Below are 19,662 nucleotides of genomic sequence, written 5' to 3'. Positions count from 1 at the left end.
TGACCCATTGATCATTCAGCTAAATAAACAAACACATATTACAGCAAGCCTGTGCACTATGTAGAGCACTGCAAACGTGCATGCAAGTATTACCTGTTATCTGCTTTTTAGTTTCCACATCCTTGGTTTGTCTGAGTACACGGAGCAGGACTGGGACCCCGTTCTGCTCACACACTTCTAGTTTGTTGTCATTGTCCTCATACACCAAGCTCCTCAAAGCTCCACATGCCACCCGCTGAACGTCCTCATTCTGCATTTTCAGAAGCTGTAGAAGCTTGGGAATGCCACCAAGTAAATAAACCTGGGAAAGGAAACCAAAGAGAAGTGTTCTCATTATTTAGCTACGGGGAAAAAAATGCCTTCTCAAATATAGCTTCTGGGAGCTTTTTCATTTGCTTAGGTATAACAGTGGGCTGAATGATTTGAAGCTCTGACTGTTAATAGTTAGGACAGTGAACAGGCCATGACTGTAAGTAGAGCTGAGTGAATAGCTGAGTTTTTGGTTCAGTGGTGGAACTGAAAAGTCTGGAAAAAAATTGGTTAGTTTTGAACAGAAAGTAACTTTTCTCAGGTTGATGAAAAAACATTTTTTTTGTTTGGATCTAATGAAATGACATTTCAAAACCAAATAGGTCGTTTAGAAAAGAAATGTCAAAACACTTTGTTTTGAAAATGTTTTTGGCTTTTTAAAATTTCCCTCCCCCTCATTTTGTATCTAGCCTAAATTATTTGTCAAATGTGAATGGTTTCAGTTACCCCAAAATTGCATTTTTCAAATGTGCTATTCCCTTCCCCCAAATAAAAGTTTTCCCAACTCTAATTATAAATTTTGGTATGGAACCCATTATCTTAGGGCTTCTGTATAAGTCACAGTCAAAATCCACAGCTAAGGGAGGTAGCATGGTTTAAAGCGTGGGGCTGGAATTAAAGAGAGCAGGGTTCCGTTCCCAAATATGCCACAGTCTTGTGCAACCTCATGTAAGTCATTTAACCTCTTTGTGCCTTAGCTTCTACATCTATAAAATGAGGATGATAATAATTCTGCACCTCACAGGGTTGTCCTTAGATTTAATGCAATAATATTTGTAAAGTGCTTTGAGCGTCATGGACGGAAGGTGCTACACAAGTTCAAGATGATTATTTCCCCATGCTAGCCAATCTGCAGCTTTCCTTGTTGTCCCCTGCTGCATGGGCTGAAGGCATAATAAATAACCTATTTTACTTACTAAGCACTTCTTAGCAGTAGCACACTATATAAGAATTTAATAAAAACATAAAACGAAACCTCAGAGTACACACAATCATAAATTAAATATATCTAGACAATTCTTAAATCACTGCAGTACCTATAGAAGAGATATCACTTCAATCTCTTTTTAGAGGACTAGATAGTGAGGATCTGACCCAAAAAGAATGCAAAATAAAAAGAGCATTTTATAATCACTGCAGTAGTAGGGAAATAAAATATTTTTCAGGGATTAGATGCTGTGGCAACTCTCAGTATCCCAGTTATCCCAAGATGTGGTGTAAATGAGTTTTGGCTTCTTTAGGAACAAGTTTCTTATGCAGTATGTCTTGCAGTCAAGCAGTTAGGAATGGTTTAATCCAATATCCCATAATGCAATAGGGTCTTCTGGACAAACATCCTTGTATAGCAAGGATTGTACATACAAGACTTAGAAACGTGATATAACTATTATGGGTAGCATGGAGCCGTATGATAAAAAGAATTTAATCTAACTGGCAGCTGCTGAGATCAGGAAGAAATGAAATGCAACAAAGCCTCCTGTTATCTTCATGCCCTGGCAAAGTACTCTGCACACCTGCCTTTGCTTTGACTCAGCTGTATAAAGGGTAAAGTTTCCTGCTAATATACTATACTGACTTGGTTCCCTATCCTTCAGCACTCTGATTCTCACAGAGTGAACTAGAGAAATAGCCATCTCTCAAGGTAAGTAGAGCACAAACACTGAAGGACTATTTGCTTACTGCTACAAAACTGACATGTCCTTTTGACATTACTTAGTTTTTCTTTGAACATTTTTACTGGCTTTCTTTTGTAATTGTCAGTGACTGTAGAGCTCATGAAAGCTACTGGCCTATTTATATCCACCAAACAACAGACGGCCATGCTCTCAGATGAAGAAGGGGCCACAGGCCCTAACAGATTATGGAAGACAGGTGCAGGTGGAAGTGTAAAACAAGGGAACCCAAAAGGGACACCAAGCAGAGAACCCCGGACTACATCCACTGCTTTGAGACGGAATCCAAGGAATCAGTGGAAACAATCCAGAGGAACTCTACCTGGATGTGTGAATGGACCAGGGAAAGGTAAAAAGCCCCACAATCAAGCTTCCAGACCAGGAGACTTAACTCTTTTGTTAACCCACCCAAGTACAACACAAGCAGCAGCAATACAAGCTTCCTTCATGATGCCACACAAATGCTCCTCAAACTCTGTCTGCTGGGACTGTCCTTCACAACTCATTTTGAGACTCTCTGCCAAGACTGAAAATAAGGATGCTAGTTATGATGGTTGTTTTTAAAATACAGACATTGGTCCAGCGGAAAGTAGATTAAGACCACCCAAGAAGTGAACAAGGTTTGGTCTCTGCTAACCTAGATTGTATTTAAGGTTTCTGATTTTTGTTTTTAACTGATAAACACCCCCCACTACCAAAAAACAAACAAACAACACTCAGTGTTTGTTAAACAAACACTGGAAATTATAGCTTGCAGCTAAGGCTCGTCTAAACAGAGCAGTAATGCAGACTATAGGAGGTGTGATTTCTAAAGCTCACTAGTGTGTGTTGGTGTACACTAGGGTTCCTGAGTGTGCTTTGATATAGTGCTGTTTGAAACAGAACTATATTAAAAGCATAATCAGCACATTACAAAGAGATTATTCTTCACTGTATATACAGGATTCTGGTTTTGGGGGTTTATTAATTTCAATTTTTGATTTATTTTTAGCAATTTGTGAGTTGTATATAGATGTCCAAACACTGGGGTTTTTGAGGCTGTCCCGGGATATAAACTGTAAAGAATAATGTATACTTACTATTATATGTTATAATGTATATACAGAAGTATATACTGTAATGACTAATCTCTTTGTAATGTTCCCTAGCATGCTTTAACATTGTTCTGCTTCAAACAGTACTACATTAAAGCACAGCAAGGAATGTTTAGTGCACATCAGCAGGGTCTATACAAGCCAATTAATGCGCACCATGTTAGTGTGCTTGAGAAATCGCACCCCTGTAGCCTGTATTACTGCTCTGTGCAGACAGGCCCTTAGATTCAAGTAACCATTTCTTGTGTTTTTCCCGGTGTTTATTGGATAAACAGATTTTTTTTTTAAATCAGGGGCATTTTATCAGTGTTTATCAGTTAAAATCTAAAATCTGAAGCCCTAAATATATACTGCCGTAACGTAATCTGCATTATTTATTACAATATACACAAGGAGAAAACACAGAAACATGCTGATTTTTTCACATCTACATAAAACTCTAACTGCTAAAAATAAACCCAGAAAACTGAATGAATAAACTCAGAAAAATAGAAGCCTAAGTGTATTTGAGCTGGGACCTAAGTAGGAAAATGCTCTGTAACATGTACTCAACACAGTAAACCATATAATCCCTTCAACATCTGGCATTTAATGAAACAAACAAGCAATAATCCATCCATACATAAGATTAGTATGCATAGCAACATAACATGTTCCCAGAAAATGACTACATTAAAATGGAGTTAAGGTTGAGAATACATATCAGTAATTTAGGGTAGACTACATTACAATGCTGTTGTAATTATCTGAAAAACAAGGAAACCCAGGAAATTCACACTTAGAGATTAAATTTAAAGAAAATCCAAACACGTTATGGTTTGGTAATGCACAGTTTAGGGCACCCAATCAACCTTTACTCTGCCCTGTACTGACACTATAAAAGGGGGGAAAAGTCAAATGTATCTTTGAAACTCATTTAATCTAAGCAGGGTCCACAAACTCTAATGAGCCTTAAACATTATTGTATTGCTCTTGCATTGTTGTCATTTCAAAGCAGAATTAAGTTTTCTGCAGAAAGAGAAACTTTCAGTTTTGAAGCATAATGGGAGGAAATAATAAGTACTAATCAGGAAAAAATTCAACATAGCTTGTAAGTTTTAACTATATGAGAAGATTGCTGGGTTTGTAATAGGGCAGAATTAAGGTGATCCAGGAATTTCCTTGTTATTTTTCAAATTAAAAAATTCACACATGAACCCTAAACCAGAAACTCAAAGGGAATGTTGCCCTGTAATATTTTTAGTGATTTGAAAATATAAAAAGGTTGATATTTTATCTGAAGATAATAATTTTAACTTTTGTGACCAGATTCTTTGACACACTTGACTGCTTTGCCCCAATCTGGAGCAGCAAATAGCAGCCAAAGCATATGGGGCTAGCTAAAATAGGTTTATAGCTGCTTTATTTAGCTAGAGCAACGCAAACCAGCCAGAGTGTACATCCTGTTTCCCCCTCCCTCTGATCCTCCAAATTCCCCCTGGCTTTTCCAAGCCCCCACCTCCCCCCCCCCCCGCACCACAAACCTCCACCCATCCAATTTCTCTCTCCCTCCTGCATCTTTGTGAATTATCCTGCATGTATCTGCTTACTTCTGCCTCCTGCACCTTCATTCATTTCTCTGTGCATGCACATATGCATGCACACTCATTACTTTCCTTCCTCTTCCCAGCCTACTAGTTTGAGTACACTTGATGCAAAGAGCAGCTTTTGAAAAGATGGTTGGGATTAATGGCAATTTTCTGCCATTATCTTCCATAACTGAAAGTTTGTCACAAAGAACTGCCTTTTTCAAAACAGCTACCACCTCCCCTTATTCTCAGTGGGACTGAGAACACAGCTGTCCTCAGGGAAAACTCCCATGGTGGCCCCCTATGCTGTGCGGAGGTAGAGACACTCAGAACCACTGAGAAGAATGAAAGAGAGAGAGAGAGAGAGAGAGAGAGAGAGAAAAGACACCTTTCTTAAAATGGCCACCAGCTGAGGTCAGCAGTAATGTGAGTCCCACTGAGACCAACTGGATAAAGCACCCATTTTGAAAGAGAGAGGTTCTTCTTGATATTCTCTGTAGGCCATTTTAACCTTTCAATCTTTGCTGAAGGAGAAACTTTCAGTTACAAAGAATAATGGGGGAAAATGACGATGGATGGATAAGAATAAAATCTATCTATTCAACATATCCCAATATTTCAGTGAGTTTTAACTTAATGGGACGCTTGAAGAGTCTATATTATTGTGTTACTGAGTATTTTTGGGGAAATGAAAAAAACGAGTTTGATACTAGATACTCACTTTCTTTAAAGGTCCCATTTTAAATTTGTTTTAATTCCTAAACAAATTAACAGATTTACTTGTGAATTCTCAGAAAATTCATTCTGTATTTAAGGAGTAATTGCAGTAGTTTGGGGCGGACACACTGTATTTCTCTTATGTAATAAAGAGATTGATTCTCTGCTTTAAGTGCAAAATTCAACTCAGACCTATCTATGGAGTTACTACAGACACCTCCACTGTTACACAAGATCATAGTAATAAATAAAGCACTACATAGCATCCAATAGATCATGAAAACTGATCACACAAAACACTCCGTATCTGGGTTCCAAATGTCATAAAACATGGACTAGAAGGAATAGCGTGCATACAGTCTACATTTCCCCCTTTCCCCCGCCAAAAACTGTGGGACACTATATTCCTGATAAAGCTGCTGATCCAAGGATAGAAGAATTTGTTAGGGGAACATTCAGCAGTCCACCATGATCAGCATTTTTACTGTCTGACACAAGTGGTTTCACAATCAACAGAGATAAAAATGCTTATATTGTAAGTAAATGTTTCTATTTAACACAGTTTTCTATTTAATTCAGCCTTTATGTAAAATAACCTAATAGGGCTCTTTAAAATAAAGAAATCTGTGTCACTTATCTATTTGCTATTCCAATGGTTAAAAGTCTAGTAAAAGTGATTAAACATTACTATACAAAGCAAACAAACCCAGCACATGGAATATCCTACACAATGACTTCACAAGACAGCATGCTGAGCAGTAACAAGAACTACGTAATAACTACTGTTTCTACTTTGTATGCCTTGGGAGGGTGTACAAACACTTGGGTTATTTAGGAGGAAGGTGGGCTTTACTACATTTTGTATTTTTTTCAGGCTTTCGTTTAATTAAAAAACAGCAAGACCATCTTCCTAAATCTAGGCTTTCCTACACAATCAAGATTTGAGATCACCCAGTATAATTCTTACTACAATCGCTTGCTGAGGGTTTTGCCTTAATAAAGATTTGTTAGACCCATCTGCTGAGCAAGTGAATCTCAAATCCAACACAAACACTACTCGTAAACCCTGAGAAAGTACTGTATAAATTTAGGTCTTAACTTTGCAGCTCAGGTCCGTATCACCTCAACTATAAACAGGATACAGTCATAAAAACTTAGTTTTCAAACTTGAGTGATCAAACTTAGATACCCATATTTGTATTTAGGCACACAACTACCTGTTTTAGTCATCCAAGTACTGGTTTAGGTATCTAAAATGGACATTTAGTTGCTAAATGTAGATTTTGACGAAGATCTTTTTTAAAAATCACGTCTAAAGTGAGGCTTTTAAGTTCATATTTACGTGCTCCTGGGTGTTGCTGGGTGCTCAATAGTTTTGAAAATGAAGCCACTATTTAGATGCCTTAATATGAATTTAGGAGCCTAACTCTGGGCACATATCTTTAAAAAATATTGGAATTAGTGGTCCATAATTGATCATTTTCTTCTCAAATGAGGAACCACACTACTCACTTTACTATATTTACATGCAATTTGCTGAGCTAGATTCAGCAGGTTATGTGGGTTTTTATTTATATGCCCAACCCTTAGATATTGTAGTGCTAAATAACCGGGTAACTGATTTCTCAACTTAAAAGAGAAAGACCCTTAAATAATTTTGTTCTTTCACATTATCCCACAGTGTATACTCCTGTCCAAATACCACAGCACATTTTGATTTCCACTGGCACAATGAAAGTACCTATTTTCTTTCTACCTAGGTATTTATCAGGCTGTCATCTCCACTGTAACTGAACATCAATTTTAATAAAATTGTCCCTAATTTTAAAAAAATGGAGAAGGGAGAAGAGAAACAGAAAATACATATTAATTGTACGGTAAGCACAACTGCTCGTAAATACTAAATAGAGGGCCAGAATTTTTCCCATTGTAAATTGGAGCTACTCCACTGACTTCAATGGTGCTGGAGTAAATTGCAGCAGCAGAGAGTCTGGCTTAGAATGTTGTTTATTGTTTCCCATGATGCTTCTTAAACTGTCATTTTCTCTTTCAATGGCAGACAACACAGTACAGTAAATGCAGAACACTCCTTGCTCCACTAGCATGAAGTTGAAAACCAATTACTCACTTTCCTTCTGGCTTCTGCTTTCTGGAAGCACTCATGCTGTATAAAGTTAACTGCAGCAAGGATCCTGGGTAATGAAGATGTCCTTTCAGTGTCCAGAGTGTTCACTGCGAGCTCCAGAGACATCTCCCCTTCTGGACTCCTAAATATATAGCCATGGAAGTTTTGGTGACTCAAGACGGCAGAATACCAGCATTCAGACTGTTTTTTTTTTTTACGAGGCAATTCATAACACTCTTTAGTTATACTTAGACTATGATGCTCCTCCCAGTAACAGGAGAGAGTTGAGAAAGGTCATGGTATCCATAAAAGTCTAACACATGATTTGGAAAAAATTCTGACAAGTGGAATTGTTATAACATGAAGTGGGTCAGCATACGATAAATCCTGCCGGAATTACTCAACCACACCAGAAGTTCAAGTATCCCTCCTTGTGAGGTGCAGAGCAACCTCCACTCCCACTGACCTTAGGAGGTGCATAGCACCATGAAGGATTGGGCCCCATGGGAGGCCAAATTAGAAAGAGTGTTTGTAACTGTCAGGGTTTTCTGTTTATTTTTCTGTGCAATGCCATTATGATGGCATATATGCAACGTGTCCTATCCTTTCTCAGCTGCTCCATGCGTGGAACATCTGATGCTTCGGCCTTTGTGGGTTTTTTTGGGGGGGGTGGGGGGGGGGGGAGACTTGAAAATTGCTTTTGTTTCCGACAGACAGTACTTGTTTATGGTGGAACAAAATTATTTTCCACTCACTGAATGAAACACAAAAAATTGCCTCACAGGAGCATCCAAAGTATGTCCCCATTTTCCCCTTAATTGCCAGCATCTTTGCCTGAATGATGACATCACGCAAAATGTCAAAAGCTGGAAGAAGCAGTCACCAGGCTCACATGTTTCCAATAAAATGTATCTACAAGGGATGTAAGCCAATAAAATGCACATATGTGCATGTGTAGAAATAGGACAGGTAAGGTACATCCCTCACTCCCTTTCACCCCCAGCACGTTTCTCTACAGTGGAAGCAGAACTGGCCAGGAAACTGAATTTCAGTTCAATTAAAATTTTTGAGATTTCAGAAAATAAATTCATTTTGAATTGGGCAAAAAAACCAAAAAATTTATGGAACTGAAATCCTGCAATATTTTATTTTGGCAACACCAAAGCATGGTGTTTCCAAAACAAAATATATTCCTGGAATCCCTGATTGCTTACCTGGTGGTCTGCAGCTGAACCCAGGACTCAGGAAGCCCTGGTTGCTTCTGACTGAAATTAACATGAATCTTGCCAGATTTGCTTGTGCCCACCACTGAACAACACAGTGAAACTGACCAGACTCTTGTTGTCAAGATAACAGTAGAGAGCCAATTGCCACAGAAGTCTGAAAGCCTAGAGGTCACCGACTCCAAGACAGTCCAAATAGTGAACTATCCTGGAGCTGCAGACCCTAGGAGCTCTGGTGTTCCCTGCAGTCTGTGAAGTGACTGATGTGGCAGGAAACCAGGCATGTTTCCAATGGAAAAATGTTTTATCAGAGTTTTTCTGACCAGCAGCAATAGATTATAATTTACAATTAGAGTTGGAGGTTCATCAGGAGGCATAAGAAGTGATTAGTATGGCTGCAAGAACAGCAAAGAGAAGGAAAACAACTGTGACGTCCATATTACAAATGAAATTACATTCTTATGTCCTGAGGTCTCCGCTATGTTTTCATTTATTATGAACCATGCAATCTCCTGTCTTCTCTTCTTCTCAGAATTAGTGTTTTAAACTGATCTATTTAACAGACAGGTGCCAAGGAGTCTGCTCTTGTAGGACATAGACATCTGCTAGGCATATCAATAATACCTTTGAAAAAGATAGGACAGAAAGGAAAGCTGAAGGAGAAACTGGATGAGAGTGTCAATGGAAGGGAGAAATAGAAATAGGCTTATGAGCAAAAATATCATCAACGTGGGCTAGCTTCTCTTGTGCACCAAACTGTGCTTGGTGCCAGTTACAGCACCTTGATTCTCACGACTGACCCTGGCGGCGATGCAATTTAGTGCAGCTGCTGAGGTACTCTAAATTGCAACATTGGTGTAAGGATCTTACAGTTTATCAAAATCATACATAATGAACCTGAACAGCAGTAAACTGATCAAACTGAATCACATTCCTTCCTCTTACTCCCCTTAATGTGAGCCAGAAAAGTACATACTTTCTCAACCTTTTGCTATAAAAGTAGGCCTGATAGCAGGACATGTATATCAGGAACAGCTAATCCACGGCACTGAGATCAGTCAAGAAAGACACACAGTCATGTACTACCCAAAATGAATACACACAACTCCTACTGAAGCCAGTGTAATTCTGCAAGGCGAACTAGAGCAATATATGGTTTTTCGTGGCTGATATCTGCATTAACATAAATATAAAATAAATAAATACATGGAGCTATGCCTATCTCATAGAACTGGAAGTGATCCTGCAGGTCATCAAGTCCAGCCCCCTGCCTTCACTAGCAGGACCAAGTACTGATTTTGCCCGAGATCCCTAAGTAGCCCCCTCAAGGATTGAACTCACAACCCTGGGTTTAGCAGGCCAATGCTCAAACCACTAAGCTAGCCCTCCCCAAAGTCTCCATCCTGTTGTTGTGTACTGCAGTCTTTTTACTAGTCCTTATTCATGTTCACAAGGTTATAATGAGGCTAATTATAACAGGTCTGAGGCTTAGTCTGATTTTTACTTCACTGAAGTTTATCTGACAGGACAGTGGAATATGTTATTTGTGACCCATTGTATGACATATTTAAAAGTTCAAACACTCCAAACTTATGCCAACGTTTTAAAATCAGAATTTGAAGCTCTGATCTTGTCCCAACTCCAAAACCTTCACAGATGAACAATTACCATATTACAAATGAGCAAGCAGAGTGTAAATAAGCAAATGAACTTCCAAGATATCTGTATCTCTTCCAGACGACTCCATGATGGCTTCCCACTTTATCTTAATTACCAGACTAAAGAGTAGCTGCAATACACCATTTTGTCTGATAATTTTAAGGTGGCACTCAGCACAATTAGAATGATGACTCCAGAAGGAACTGCTCTCTGAACAGCTGTGTAACATCAAAGGGCAGCAGCACTCCAGGAACTCTCTAAGCCTTTGATATGAGTGTCTTTCTGGTGCAACATCCTACTGGCGCAACATCCTACTGGCATGTCCAAAAGATAAGGACAAGAGTCTCAAAGCCTTGTGCTTTTTATTCACAGTGTTAGCTAAATATTCTGTAAATGTTTTTAAATGCTTGTATTTTATATATAAAAAAAGTTTAATGATTCTGTATCCTCTTGGTTAATCTTTAAAGATGCCGGAGTAGGACTGAATCCTTCAGTTTTAAATAACTCCCTGCACACGGCTGTAAAATACACAGTGTGTGCTTTATTATAAGGCTAAATGCTGAAATTTGCTAAGGCTTAATACTCAAGTTTTTACTCATGTCTTAGATTAAGAGATATTTGGGGAAGGTGACTGATTACTCTGCGTGAAATCCTGCCTCCACTGAAGTCAATAACAAAACTCCAATAAATTTCCATGGAGGCAGGAGTCCATCCTCTTTGCCTTACATGAGTAATGCCCTGATCCTACTCTCATTTATTTAATTGGTGCAGAATCAAACCCTAAAGAGTCAAAAAAGGACTACAGAATTGGACTCATAACATTTAATTATCCAGCATTTACTAGAAGAGAAAGACCTGTCCGAATCTTCTTCCCCTATGGTGATTACTATTATAGAACAACATATGCAGGGCCAAATTCTGTTTTTGGTATCATTGATGTAAACCCAGAATAAATCAATTTATGCTCACAGTTTATTGCCTTGACTTCAGTGTAGTTACACTACTCAATTTACAATGGTGTACATGAAAGCACAATGTGTCTGGTATCTCTCATACTTAATTCTACAATATGCTGTGCAGTCTGTAAGAGAAGATGGACCATGCTAATATGGTATAGAATGAACTGCAAAAGATACTCTACTTCAGGGATCGGCAGCCTTTGGCATGTGTCCCTGGCAGGCTGGGCCGGTTTGTTTACCTGCTGCGTCCACAGGTTCGGCCGATCGCAGCTCCCACTGGCCACAGTTCACCGCTCCAGGCCAACAGGGGCTGAGGGAAACGGCGTGGGATGAAGGATGTGCTGGCCACCGCTTCCCACTGCCCCCATTGGCCTGGGATAGCGAACCAGAGCCAGTGGAAGCCGCAAATCGGCCAAACCTACAGACACAGCAGGTAAACAAATCGGCAAGGCCTGTCAGGATGCCTGGTGAGCCACGTGCCAATGGCTGCCGATCCCTGCTCTACTTAAATATTATTCACATATAGAGATTTTTTTTAATAAGGGGAATTCGTAGAGTTTGTAATTACAGTTTTTGTAGGTGCCTGAACATAAGATACCTGTGTTCTGCAGGTGCGTTGTTATACACCAGCACCTGTAATGCATCTATTCTTAATTCAGTATTTAAAGACATTTTACATGATTATAATTTATTCTTTACTTTTTGTCTAAGATCAAGTATACTATCAAGTGATACATCTCTTTTCAGGGACTATATCTTGACTATTTGTCTTTTCCAATCTCTAACTCAGACATAGGCAAACTTCGGCCTGCAGAACCGTCCTGCCTGGCCCCTGAGCTCCTGGCTGGGGAGCCTTGTCCCCGGTCCCTTCCCCGTGGTCCTCCCTCCCTCGCAACGATACCATCAGGTGGGCCCCGTGCTCTGGCCTGCCATTCCCGCTGGGCAGCGTGGGGAGTGAGGATGGCTTTGGCCAGGGGCTGTGGCTGTGAGCTCCTGCTGCTAGTAAGGGGGTGGCGAGTGGGGGGTCCTGGGAGTCAGTCGGGGGGAGGTTCTGGGGGGGCGGTCAGGGGATGGGGAACAGGGAGGGTTCGGAGTGGGAGTCCCGGGGGGCCTGTCAGGGGGCGGGGATGTGGATAGGGGTTGGGAGGGCAGTCAGGGGGCAGAGGGGATTGAATAAGGGGATGGGAGTCCTGGGGGGACAGTCAGGGGACGAGGAACAGAGGGCAGTTGGATAGGGGATGGGAGTCCTGGGGGGACAGTCAGGGGACAAGGAGTAGGGGGGTTTGGATGGGTTGCGAGTTCTGAAGGGGGCAGTCAGGGGGTGGGAAGTGGGAGGTGGTAGATGGGGGTAGGGGCTAGGCTGTTTGGGGAGGCACAGCCTTCCTTTCCCGGCCCTCCATACCGTTGCGCAACCCTGATGTGGCCCTCGGGCCAAAAAGTTTGCCCATCCCTGCTCTAACTAATTTGACCCATCATATAGGTTCTTATACTTTGAGTAAATGCCATGCTCTTATGGAATTTTAAGGCTAGATTTTCATAATATGGCTGTAATTCAAAATGCAATTTAGGGCACCTGAACATCTAAACTCGGAGCATATGGGTATTTTGATACTCAAGTGACTTACAGGCTTCCCACAATTGTGTGTGTTCATAATTTACAGGTGCAAAAAGAGAGAGAGAGAGAGAGAGAGAGAGAGAGAGAGAGAGAGAGTGTACTCGCAAAAGCTGGGCTGAAAAAATTGGCTGTTAATGGCTACACTTTCAAAGAGGACCTCAGTCTGGCCATTAATTTTGCCTTTGTATTTGAACGTGGTCACAATCATTTATAGGCACAACAACAGAATACAGACACACATTTGCAGGTGTGAACAGCAATTTTGCCAACAAGCCTTATAGTCTGATATCTAAATTCTAGTATGTGTGCCCACAATTAATTGCAAACACAAAAGTTATTCCAGCACAAAGCTAAAGGATTTTGTTTTGTTTTTAAATTGTGACCCTTGAAGTGTTGTTACCTTGGGAGATACAAGCCAAGTTATTTGCTAACTGGATTTTGGCATTTACTTTTTGGTGCTGCCTTGAAAACTCATCCACATGTTGTCTAATTGTGAATCATTTCAGTATTTTGTTCCATGCTGCTCCTCTAGTTTTACAAAAAACCTTCTCTATAAAAATATACTGGTGTCCGGGTAAAGAACTCCTCTTTCCCCTGAATGAATTTAGCTTGAATCAAGTCCAGAGTTAGGACATGATTCTGGAAAGCACTTAAGCATGTGTTTAACTTTAAATACATACTTAAGTCAATGGGACTTAGGCATGTAAGTGTTTTCATGAATCAGGGCCTTAGCGGAGAAACAAAGCCACTTAAATTACCATTCAACAGTAATAGTAGTGTATACAGGAAAATATAATATGAGGGCCTGATTCATTCTGCCTATAGAATCCAAGATGCGGATTTATGCAGTAGAAATTTCCTCTGGTGTTAGGAGCAAATGGTATAAACATGCCCCAGTCTGTGTGCTGCTGGGGGACCTGGAGCCAACTGACACTGCTTACATAGTGAATACAGTCAGACTGGAAGAGCATGGGACCAGGGTACCCAGGAGACGCACTGATTTACCCTATCTTCTGGGAAGTCTCAGAGAATGGCTGTTTCCCCTAGTAGGGCCTTTGAGGGAGGGCACCAATGGGACTTGTGTCTACCTCATCTCCAGTATAAATGTATCTGGTGAAACAGCTTGACAAAGGGTGAATCAAATCCATCACTGACACAACTGACAGTCATACAATGGAGAAATAAACTGGCACGTATAAAGGAAGAACTGCCTAAATCTTGAACCAATTCCCTCCTCACCTCCCATCCCAAAACCACCAGTTCTGAGTTTGTTTTTTAAAAAGTGTGGCTAATTTTTATCCTGATTGTTTCATTTTCCTGTGCTTCTGTACTTCCTGGTTCTGACTAGGACCAGAATTGCCATAATACCTCAAAGCAGCTCATTCTCAGAACTGGCCAACTGGACACAAGAAGTAAGGAATGTCCATGAGAGAGGCTCTTCCTGAGAGCTTTTCAGGACAATTTCGCTGACCAACTAAGGTTCAGATATTTCTTTTCAGGTACAAATAAAATCTGAACTTTTGCATGCATATCCCAACTGAAATGAACAGCCAAACCTTTTAAGGTTCACCCAGTCACTTCCTCATACCTAGTCAGAGGACACATATAGAAATTCAGTTGCCAGCACTGCCTGGCCTCATAGCCTCAGTTATCTTAATTCCTTAACCTTGCCTGCTTTAAAAGAGCATCAGAATCACATCAGGAATTCAGTATTTTTGTTTAAACAGGATGTATTTGACTGGAATCATTTTACTGTATGATAACTTGTCCTGACCTGACAACACACAGAACAATGCTCTACTCAGATACTGCAAACCTTAATGGTCTGTACACTTAATTCCTCGGTAAACAAATGATGCTGTAGCTATCTGATCAGAAATGTTCAAGCCCCATAGCAAAACTTCAACAAATAGAGCAGCAAACATAAAAAACAAAAACAAAATATGAAAGCAAATAAAGCTTTGGTAAAAAGGAATTTGAAGGCTACACGCTTGTGGAAAAAAAAGAAAATTCTCTAATTACACTGTTGGTGCTAGCAGAACAATTAATGTTCAAACTACATATACAACAAAACATGAAATAGGAATGTGAAACATAATAAACTGTGTAATATTCTTCTGGTTATCAAGCGGTTCAATCTATATAAGAATAGCCAAATGAACCAGAGCTGAAATGATGTGATCTACCCAACAGCACAAGGCCTGTCAATATATTATTGCAAGTTAGACTGTAAATTATTCAAGGCAAATAACATGTTTCCCTATATGTTTGACTAGTGCTTAGTACAATGGGACCCTAGTTGTGAGGCTTTTTGGAACTATAGTATATACAGTTAACAATAAATAATAATAATAATAATAATAATTTCCCTTCTTCCTTCGATTCATCCAAAATAAGAGCCCAAAAAGAAATCAGAAATTGACTCTCCCACACTGAAATATTTTAGATTGAGTCGGTTATTGGGTCACTGGCCAGAAATGCATCTATTCTTTGTGAACGGATGGACTGGGATCGTTTCTTTTTTTACTGGGAAACATGTGGGGTACAAAATCTGTACGAAAACTTCCAGGTATTTGTGAACTAGAGGAGATTTAGAGTCAGACTTACCCTGGCTGAGATCCACTGGCGCCTGCTTTTTCACTGCGTAAAAGAACATTTTCTGCTGCCGCAATAGCAGCAGTCATTGCAATCCTCTTCCCATCCGTTTCGGCAGTAGCACTGGTCACTGCAGCAGTCTGGGGAGTTTCCCTCATGGGTTGTGTGCTTCGGAAGGTACTTTGTTGCCAGCTGGACTTCAGAGACTGCCTGTTCTGCAGTCCAGTTTGGGAAGCAACAGGTGATCTGACTTGTCCCACAGCACTACCTGTAGTCAGGTAGTTCTCTTTCTCTAAGAGGTTGGTCATACTGCGACTGAATCCAACTTGTGGGTACAAAGATACACTCGGGCTGGTGGGGGCACTGTTAAAGACTGTGTCATTAAAAGATCGTCTATGGAAACGGGTTTGATAAGTTTGCTTTCTGATTGCAGAATCATGATTACCATGACCAACAATCTCAGAGCGAGCATATCTTGGTGGGACAATAATATTGTATCTTCTCCTATCACCGTGCCTTGCAGAGACTCCAACTTGGTTTCCCCTGTTGTAGCGGAAATCATTGTATACATATGTCAGCTTCTCAGGACCTTTCTGGGGAGAAACTTCTAATCTCTTCAGAGGCTGCCTTTGATTCCTCTCCTCCATTGTCTTGTATGAATTATATTGTGTGCCTGTATTTACCCAGCCATGTTTGTAAGTGATTGGTGAGCTCACCTGTGCAAAGAAGCAAAAAAGGGACAAAAGTCACCAGAAGGATAGAGCTTTTTTACTTTCTTAACTATTCTTTTATAATTTATATATTTTTTGCAAGTTGCTAATAGAATAGTACAGTAACTCCTTACTTAAAGTCATTCCAGTTAACATTGTTTCGTTATTACATTGCTGATCAATTAGAGAACGTGCTCGTTTAAAGTTGCGCAATGCTCCCTTATAAAGTTGTGTGGCAGCTGCCTGCTTTGTCCACTGCTTGCAGAAAGAGCAGCCCATTGGAGCTAGCTGGTGGGGTTTTGGAACCAGGGTGGATCGACAGCCCCCTGCTTTCAGCTCCCTACCCCCTAAGTTCCCTGTGTGGCAGCCGCCCAGCAGGCTATCAATTGCCAGCAGTTCGGCTGTCCCCTCTCCCAACTGCCACGTGCCGCTCCTGCCCTCTGCCTTGGAGCTGCCCCCGGGGAGCCTCCTGCTTGCTGCGTGCGCACGCATGGACGGATGACGACAATGAGGGGGGCTAATGTCAGGGTGTTCCCTTCCCTCCTACCCCCCGCTTACCCTATCTCCATAGAGAGGAGGGGGGACATGACAGGGCTCAGGATGGAGGGAGCTTGCTGGCAGCAGCTGCTGTCTCAACTTGCTGATCTACTTAAAAAGGCAATGTACTTAGAGTGGGATCAACGTACTTAAAGGGGCAATGTGCATCTCTCTCTCTCTCTCTCTCTCTCACACACACACACACACGGTGTGTGTCTCTGCCTGCCATGCCGTCTCCCTTCCCTCCATTTGTACTGCCTTGTATATTGTGAGGCTACATTAACAACGTGTTAACCCTTGAGGGCTCAACTAAGTGCAAGTTTATCATTTAGCAGTAAGGCATTCCCTGGGAAATATCCCACCCTCTGACTCCATCACCTCAACCAAGCTTCACAATCATAATTGCGGTGTACAGTATAAGTTTTAAACAAACAATTTACTGTGTATAATAGTATTTTGTCTTGTGAAAAAAAATTTCCCTGGAACCTAACCCCCACATTTACATTAATTCTTATGAGGAAATTGGATTTGCTTAACATCGTTTCACTTAAAGTCGCATTTTTCAGGAATATAAGTACAATGTTAAGTGAGGAGTTACAGTATAATAAAACGAGAACTTCAATCAAAGATTCAGATGACAATGGGTTTTTTTGCACTTCTTCATTAACCTCCCAGTGAAACAAGGAGGGAGTGCATTCTAGTGCTTAGGAGCCCAGGACTAGGAGTCAAGACTTCTGAGTTCTAGCCCCTGCTCTGCCACCATCTTGAAGTGTTATCCTAGGCAAGTCACTAAATTGCTAGATATTCAAAAAAGCCTCTACATGCTGGGTCATCTCTGTTTTTAGGTGTTCATCAGATTGACACACTCAGAGCTTGATTTTCAAAGATACTGAACACCAACATCTCCAGCTGAAGTTAAACATCTGCAAAGGATCTGAGACCTTCAGACAGATGAAAGAGGCTGTGTCAGCAAAGAGCATTAACAATGATATTCTAGTCAGGGTAGTACATGCAGTCAGCTTATCTGACCTTGCACTGGAGCAGTGATGAACAGCTTTTCTGGCCCCAATGGGCAGATTGGCACCTTGTCATAAATCGCTAAACCGCATTTTATTTACATACACGTCCATTAAAAAGTTAATGTGAATTATGAATTTAGCGTAGAGGCCATAGCATCTAGGGGCCAGACTACAAACTCCTTACTTTCACTGGTGAGGAACTCCTCACAGGGGTAGTCTCAGCAGTGGGAATGCTCACCAGTGGAAGGAAGGGGTGCACAATCTAGCTGTCAGATTGGGTCAGGCCCATAGGGTTGATTGCATTTGTTATTGAAGAGAGATATATATTTAAGGACGATGGAGGGAACTGCAAAGGGGAAAAGGATGCTTCAGTTCAGGAGTCATAGTCCCACACTGTGATGCAGAGAGGCTGCAAGGCATTCTCCCATACCATCCACTCTCTCTGGTTCTTCCATTTCTACCATCAAAGTGATGACATCTCCTTGAGGTTCCTGTGTTACCTCCAGTTCCTGCCCTCAGTGCTCTCTCCTTTGTAGAGATGACACTATTCATTCCGTAATGCGAAGTAAAACCCATTTAAAATATTTTCTTATTGGGGGGTGTGAGAGCATAAGGGTGGCAGCGAGGCAAGTGCAGTTATGTAATTGGTTGTGAGGGTGTCTGAAGAGGGTAAATAGATATATTCAGAAAACAGAGATTATTTAATTAAAACTAGGTCCTACTTAATTAACCAGGCAGCATGAGTTCGGCCTAAGTAGCCTACTTCCTTTGTTGAGGGTGATGTTAGTCCTCTGGGATACAAAAAAAAGAACAGAACCCACATTGACTCATACAAGACCAAAAGATCTAGCATTTGAAATAGGGATTAGGCTCCTCACAGGTGACGATGTTATACAAGTGCCTTTACACATTTCTGTCTCAGATCTGAATTGCTTCATATAGTAAATAATAATTATTTCTGTTCATGGGTATGTGGTGCTTTTAAAGCCCCAAGTTTCCACTAATCCTATATGACAAGGACACCTCAGCAGAAATTCTTGCATTTTGAAAGGTTTAAAGCAGTGGTGGGCAACCTGCTGCCTGTGGTGAGCCAACAGACAGTTTATTTACATTTGCGCAGCCGCCTGCAGCTCCCAGTGGTCACAGTTTGCCGTTCCCAGCCAATGGGAGCTGTGAGAAGCACTGTGGGCTGGCTGCTGCTTCCCACAGCTCCCATTGGCCGGGAACAGTGAACCGCAGCCACCAGGAGCTGCGCAAAAGTAAACATACTGTCTGGTGGCCCGTGAATGGATTACCCTGATGGGCCGCAGACTGTAATCTCTTTAAACCAGTGATTGGCAAGGTGAACATTTAACATGATAGAAAAAAAAAAAATCTAGCCACTGTTTGTGGCAGCAGACAAAGTAATGAATTTGCAATTCTACATATTTTCAGTTATTTCCTACATTTTCCTCACCTGGAGAGATGAATAATATGCGACTCCATGTGGAGGTCTCGAAACAGAATAATTATCAACTGTGTCCAGATTATAAACATGTTCTGGAACACTGATGGCCCGATGGAGACTGCCTGTAATTGAAATAAGACTAACGTAAGTAGTGTCTTAAGGAAACACTATTTTATAACAAAAAGACAATACATGTCCAGCCTATGATGATAACAACATACATACACCTCTACCCTGATATAACAAGACCCGATATAAGGTGGGTTCGCATGCAATGTGGTAAAGCTCTGATGCTGCTCTGAGCAGCATGTTAAAGGTGTTGGGCCAGGCCAGGGAGTTCAATAAGGGGGCAATCAAGGGCTCCCCTACCAGGGTCTTGGGGGCAGAAGCTGTGGGAGAGCACTTTCGGGGG

General features: G+C 41.0%; 1 protein-coding gene across 1 annotated transcript in view; it reads right to left on the bottom strand.

Moving 5' to 3' along the window:
* The window catches only part of PKP2 (plakophilin 2), a 70,331-nt gene that overhangs the window by 35,434 nt on the left and 15,235 nt on the right, over positions 1-19,662 (bottom strand). The window contains exons 2-5 of the mRNA XM_050918483.1: positions 19,260-19,372; positions 15,550-16,253; positions 7,490-7,628; positions 94-301 (exon numbers count right to left, since the gene is read on the bottom strand). Of these exons, the coding sequence (XP_050774440.1) occupies positions 94-301; positions 7,490-7,628; positions 15,550-16,253; positions 19,260-19,372 (1,164 nt within the window). The remainder of the gene's footprint in view (positions 1-93; positions 302-7,489; positions 7,629-15,549; positions 16,254-19,259; positions 19,373-19,662) is intronic.

This window comes from Gopherus flavomarginatus, chromosome 1 (assembly GCF_025201925.1).
Source record: "Gopherus flavomarginatus isolate rGopFla2 chromosome 1, rGopFla2.mat.asm, whole genome shotgun sequence".
NCBI lineage: Eukaryota > Metazoa > Chordata > Testudines > Testudinidae > Gopherus > Gopherus flavomarginatus.
This window is presented reverse-complemented; position numbering and strand designations above follow the sequence as displayed.